General features: G+C 35.5%; 1 protein-coding gene across 1 annotated transcript in view; it reads right to left on the minus strand.

Moving 5' to 3' along the window:
* LOC125343043 (sodium/hydrogen exchanger 2-like) overlaps window positions 1-4458 on the minus strand; it is a 69608-nt gene extending 65150 nt beyond the window's left edge. Inside the window, exons 1-2 of the mRNA XM_048335356.1 lie at window positions 4236-4458; window positions 118-581 (exon numbers count right to left, since the gene is read on the minus strand). Of these exons, the coding sequence (XP_048191313.1) occupies window positions 118-581; window positions 4236-4458 (687 nt within the window). The remainder of the gene's footprint in view (window positions 1-117; window positions 582-4235) is intronic.
* Window positions 4459-7199: the final 2741 nt, after the last annotated feature.

A 7199-nucleotide genomic window follows, 5' to 3' on the forward strand; every position in this document is an offset into this window, starting at 1 on the left:
ACAGTAACACTTGGACAAACTTAATCATGGCCCAAACAGAATTGTATTCCTTTCTATTTATCTTAGGTGAGCTAAAAGAAATTCATTACCTGGAACGCACAGGCCTGGGATACTTACAACAGTAACAGCATCATTAAGAAGGGATTCTCCAAACACCAAAATATGAAGCTTCTCATTCACATGTATTTCTTCAAATACGGAGAGTACAGCCACGGGATCTACTGCAGCAATCAAACTACCAAACCAAAGATTATGGAGTAATGACACATCTTGAAGGTTGAAATATTTCACCTGGCATAGGCCATATAGGGAAAAACCTACTCCAAATGTGTTCCACATGGTTCCAACTACAGCATACAACAAAATGGTTCCTATGTTCTCAAAAAATGGCCGACTAGGCATAAAATATCCTGCCTCAAGGACTATTGGTGGAAGTAAGTACAGGAAAAATATGTCACTGTCCATGACTGGTGGAGATTTATCATTTAAACTGTAAATTAGCCCTCCTATAATGAGACCTACAAAGATCAAGAGGCAGCTTTCAGGTACAACTGTGGACATCTTATTATAGAGGTGAAATCCTAGAAAAGAAAAAAAAAGAGCATTATAATATCTTCATGATCAATCACTGCTATATGTCTTCCTTCCTGTCAAGCCTCACAATTTCAGGAAAATAGCTCCTTGGTCATTTCACATTTTCCATTTTAATAATAACTTAAAATGCAGAGGCATGAATGGAATCATTTGTCTCTATAATGGAAAAATCTTTACTAATAGAATAAACGTATTCACAACAACAAGATTATTTATGTGTCCACTAAATCAAATTTCAAATGTGGGCTCATATTTTAAAATGGAAACAATGTATTCATCAGCTAGAAGTATTCTTCTGTTCTCACAATCACAGTATACTCACGTCACTAGCCTAAAAACTACATAATTAAGAACCATATTTCAAATATCTTCTTTGAATAATAAAGGCTGAGGGCTGGGGAGATAGCCTAGTGGCAAGAGTGCCTGCCTCGGATACACGAGGCTCTAGGTTTGATTCCCCAGCACCACATATACAGAAAAACGGCCAGAAGCGGCGCTGTGGCTCAAGTGGCGGAGTGCTAGCCTTGAGCGGGAAGAAGCCAGGGACAGTGCTCAGGCCCTGAGTCCAAGGCCCAGGACTGGCCAAAAAATAAATAAATAAATAAAGGCTGAAACAACTTTTAGTCATTTAACCAATTCTTTTTTAAGGAATTCTAATTAGTTTTTTAAATTATATCTTTGTAATCTTTAAGTAGCTACTTAGTACAAAGGAGTTAGCATTCAACAAATCAGTTTATAAGTACAATGCTTCTTGATTTATTTCTCCTCTTTAAACATTTCTCCACATCCTACCTAACAGATTAACTCAGGACCTAGGTGCTGTCCCTGAGCATTTGTGCTCAAGGCTAGTGCTCGACCACTTCGAACCACAACTCCATTTTGGCTTTTTGGTAGTTAATTGGAATAAGAATCTCATGGATTTTCCTGTCCAGGATGACTTTGCACCGTGATCCTTATATCCCAGCCTCCTGAGTAACTAGGATTATAGGTGTAAACCACAAGCACCCAGCCAGATTAGTACTTTTTTTTCCTTTTTTTTATTTTTCTTTTGTGGTGGTCATGGGACTTGAACTCTGGGCCTGAGCCCTATCCCTGAGCTATTCAGCTCAAGGCTAGCACTCTACTTCTTTGAGCCACAGTGCCACTTCTGGTTTTCTGGTGGTTAATTGGAGATAAGAGTCTTATGGACTTTCCTTCCCAGGCTGGCTTTGGACTGTGATCCTCAGATCTCAGCCTCCTGAGTAGCTAGGATTATAGGCGTGAGCCACCGAAGCTGGACTAGATTAATTCTTTATAAGGAAATGGAGGCCAAGGAAGCAAGGTGACTTCTTATACAGTAAGCATTTGACAGAGCAGGTGTGACAACCCATTCTAGTTTCCTGATTTCTAGCCCTAGGTTTACTCACAAGTTTGACAGATCTAGGCTTATGCTAAGTCACATCAATGGCTCATCAAAATATAATCCAAACATTTTTTTTCTGTTTTAGAAGCATGTGTGGCTTTTAATCAATGTGGAAAATGCAGTCACTCCTGATATTCCATATGGCAGTCATTCTCTATTTTATTTGTCTTCTGTTGCCCTGGCCCTACATTCTATACTACATCATCACCTGCTAGATTATATCAAGACAATGTAATTCAAATTATCATCAATTTTCTTGGCTACAGATACAATCATAATAAGGCCATTAGTCTGTTTTCTTACTTATTATTCTAATCCCCACCAGGATACCACTAAAATCCCTTAATATACAAGTTAACTAATTTGACTGACTATGAATTTCTCATGGATTGAGGGTAAATTGGGAGTTTTGACCCACAGAAATAGCTGAGCACATAAGACATATATGTATATGCATATATATACACGTGTGTATATCTATCTATCTATCTATCTATCTACCTATCTATATAAATGAAAGTCAGCTGACTCTCAAGAACAGTCTTCTTCTCAATTGTTGCAAGGAGCACTTTCACTTAACTTCTCCCTTTTGATTCTCTCATTGCACAAACATAAGAAAATGAATGCTGTTATCGTCATTTTTAAATTGTAGAAATGAATTCGGAAGATGTATTTAATCAACTGAATACAGACTTAACCATTATCTGGCATTTTATAGGCACTGGATCCCAAATTTATGTAAAACATCTCAAAACAGTCTGCTTTTTCTTTTGACTATGCCAGGCTCCTTTCCTCTTTTTCCTCTACACAACTATTTATTTTCTGTAGACATTGGGATAATTCGTATTCAAGACGGAATCTTAGCAGCACTATAGTCCATGCATACACCATAATGCCTCACACAGAAAATAAACAGTTTGTGAATGGATGAATGAATGCCAACAAGGAAATTTTTTAAATGTTTATTCTCTTACTAAAGTTATGGCAAAAAGTTATCCATTAGCGAGCTCAGTATAGTCCTCTGAAATAAATCAGGGATGAATGATTTATTGAGCCTTGTCATTCTGATATTAACAATCAGATTACTGTGATTAGTATATCTAGTCCTGCAAAAAATTGGCTTTTCTGTGTATTAAAATTAAAAAGCATCATCATTAATAAAACTATATTATCTTCATACATGATGGCACATGCTCATAATCCTAGTAATCAGAAGGCTTTGGTAGGAGGATCTCCAGTTTCATGACAGCCTGCCCTACAATATAAAGACTTTGCCAGTAAGTAAACAAATAAAGAAATAAATACCCAGAAAGACAATTAAATTTTGTGATACTAAAAAAGATTTATTTTTAAATTAACAAACTTATTTTGAAGTAATATTCTGCCATGGTTGCATTGGTTCTGATTCTGTATCAATAAATATGCCCACTCAATTTTTAAAAAGACACTTTGAACTTTTTAAAGAATAATTGTAATATCACTAAGATAAAAACAAGATTTTTCTTGTTGTTTTTGCAGAACTATAGATCAAACCTAGGTCATTAGGCATTTTAGGCACTCTATCACTGATCTTCATCCCAAGCTCCCAGATGAATTACTAAAGAATGTAAGAGAATGGCTGGGATGTAGCTCAGTGGCAAAGCACTTGCCTAAAAAGTGTTGGGTCCGAGTTCCAGTACCAAAATAAAGAAAAGACAAAAAAAAGAATGTAAGAGAAATAACTGTGATTATGTCCCTGTAGTAGAACTATAACAAAACTAATAAATAGTTAACAGCTCTTCTATTCTACTTGTTGAAATTATTTTTTAACATGATAGTCTCCTTAAATTCTAAATGGTGGCAAAGAGATATTTCTCTTTTTTTTCTTTTTAGGGAGAGGTAGGTGTTTGTTATTAGAAACAAAGTCTGTCCAAGCACTGTTGATTTAGTATCTATAACGAATTTAATAAAAGTTATTAGCTCCACATTTTACTGTGATGTCGTCTTTCATTTCCCGAATAATGGAGACTCTCAGTAGTCTAAGCTATGCTGGACCTACGTCCGCCTTCTGCTGAGGGACTCCAGTATTTGAATATAATTACCAGCAAGTGACTTTTCTGTAAAGATTTATAAAGAAAAGAAATGTTCCAAATCCCTCTGGTCTCTTAAGTAAAGAATGTATTTCTTAATATATAGAAAATTCCTGAATTCCTACTATTAGAAAACTTTACAGGGGAGGCTTGAGAAATCTCTCACTTACCTATCTTTGCAAGAGAGGCTAACATTATCCAGAGTGTGATTTCAAAAGGGACCTGCACATGATGGTAATCCAGGGAGAAGAGTGCAGGACCAGACAACACCATGGAGCCATTATCCTGTGTTCCTTCTGGTTCCCAGCTGCCATTGTCTGTCTGCAGGTCCTGGATGTGCTGAAAATCATCTCCTGAGGTTCCCAGGAGCAGGTTGTTGAGCTGCCACAGCATCAGCGCCAAAAGAAGTCCTACCCTACAGGCCATCATCAGCTCTGCCAGCTGAGTTTGCTAAAGTATTTTAATAGCTTCCTCAGCCACACTTGCTCAAATGTGGTTTGCCTAGTGAATCCTTAGCCCTGCTGGCTAGCACTTTAGTAACACTGCAGACATTCAAGCAGCTGCCTGGAGTCACTGCAAAGAAAAATGTTCACTGACATGCCCTGGGATGAGATTAGAGCCTGGAGCCAGCAAAGGGAGGGAGCTGGAAAAAAATTCATTGATTGACATGCAAAACATTTTCCTACTCGTTCTAATTTTCGTGCAAGGAAAAAAAAATAACCACTGGGAGCTGGATTCTGCTACTTGCCAAACTATTGTTCTTTTCTTGTGAGGATTCTTCATTTCCTGTTAAGATGGGGAAAATGTCCAAGAATATTGCATAAATGTCTCCAAGACTATCAAGGCCTCTGCAAGCAAGAACATTGCTAGTGTATATTTCACAGGAAAAGTAAAAAAGCACAGCTCCTTTACAAAGAGAAAGTGGAGTGGAATTAAAGAACAATGAACTACTCCTTTTTGCCAGTTCTGGGGCTTGATATCAAGGTCTGAGCACTGTATCTTAGCTTCTTTTGCTCAAGGCTAGCACTCTACCAATTGTGCCACAGCACTGTTTCTGACCTTTTCTGTTTAGATGGTACTAAGGAATTGAACCCAGGACTTCATGTATGCTAGGCTAGGCTAGCACTCTGCCACTAAGCCACATTCCTAATCACTCAGCTATTCTTTAAAATTATTTATCCTGATCTAGTAGGCACAGTGCAACATTATGATTTTACCCTACTTTTTATCACCTATTCAATATATTATGATAGAAGTTTCAGAATACTTCAAGGAGCTGGATATGATGGCAAAGATGATGGTAGATTAAGAGAAACTTGGGAAACTGTGGCAGGAGTATCTAGACTTTGAAGCCAAACTACACTATGGAGTACTACACTGCAACACTTCTCACAAAAAAATGTCACAGCTATTTCCACTTCCAGTTGATTGATATCATATTTATTTTATTAGTAAATGACTCAGGTTTCACCATAGCAAACACATACTGGTTTGATGAATACAAAACTTAGTAAAATTTCACCAGTAGAGTTGACATTTAGAACACTTACAAATCATTCTGTATCTTTTATTTATATTTTATTTTTCCCAGTTTCATTGAGATATAATTGCAAATAAAAATTATACATATTCAAGATGCATCATGATGTGTTTTAATATATCTTTACATTGTGAAGTGGTTTCCACAATTAAGATAATTAACATATCCATACATATAAATACATACATGTAAATCTTACTGCTCATTAAAAAATGGTGGATCTTACTGAATATTACTGCTTGTTTGTCTTACATCTTTTTATCTATACTGTATTATAAAGTCCTTTATTTGTTAATATTGTCTCTTTCATATAAGTACAGTATCTTTTTAACTTCTAAAATTTCAGAATATAGCAAATCAGCATTTTCTCAAAGTAAAGATACAGAAAATAAGGCAATGCTTTCTGCAAGTACTTAATGATAAAACACATAGGAGATGAAAATTATATTTTGAAAATGATCTCTTCTAATAACATCCTGGTAAATAAAAATATCTGTTATTCTTTCTTGTTTTTCTGTGTGTACTCAGAATACTTCTAAATTACACAGTAAGCATGGGAATTCTTTTTCTGATAACTTCTTGATTTCCAAGTAGACAGAGAGGAAGAGATAGATATTAAATAATAAGGACCAAAATAAGTAAATATTTTACAAAATAGAATGCATACATATTAACAGCATGGCTGACTATTCAAACAGAACATAGATAATTAAAATATGAGAGCCTTCGGCCATTACATAAATCAATGACCCATTTTTTCTTAGCTATGTCAACACCATCCAACCTAAAAGTTAATGATAAATCAATGACCCACTTTTTCAGTAAAGAGGGAAATTTTTGTAGACTCAAACTCCCCAGTGCAAGCATTTTTGTTTTGTTTAATTTTATTTAAGGCAGGATCTCACTAAGAACCCAAGGTGGTAGAAAACACACTGTGTACCTCAAACTTGTAACCCTGTTGCCTTTGCTTCCAAAATCCTGGGATTACACTTGTATACTACAATGCCCAAGATGTGCATTTGCTTTTGATGTGTCAACAAGAAGTTTTTCTTCAATAATAAATCAACTTTTTGAAAGTGAGACATCGCTTGAAAATCTGAGAGGATAAAATTTAAGTTTCCTATAAAATATCTTATTTACAATTTCACTTAGCATTACCTGTACACATCATTAAGCTTACTTACTTAACTTTTAGGACAGATACTGTTAATTTGAACCTAACCACCACTATGCTCTGTATTTATTTTCTAAATTTCCATCAGACTAAATACTGGAATAATTACCTTAAGCATGGAAAATTCAGTAGTGCTATACCCAATTACCTTTATCCAAATTTTTATGTCAGAATTAGACAATGTTAAAATTTTAGGATCTATAGAAGGCATTTCATGAAAAACGTGGCTCTCTATTCTTTCACGGATGTCACATTAATTGTAATTTATATGTTACAGCTAATAAAATTCACAATTGTTAAGTATTCTGTTTGATGACTTTTTTGACAGTTTATAGACTCCTCTGTAGTCTCTACCCCACAGAATCTACAGAACATTTTTCATATTCTCCATTTAAAGTGTTCCCTATTAGAACCCTCAGG

Source organism: Perognathus longimembris, chromosome 28 (genome assembly GCF_023159225.1).
Source record: "Perognathus longimembris pacificus isolate PPM17 chromosome 28, ASM2315922v1, whole genome shotgun sequence".
NCBI classification, from domain to species: Eukaryota; Metazoa; Chordata; class Mammalia; order Rodentia; family Heteromyidae; genus Perognathus; species Perognathus longimembris.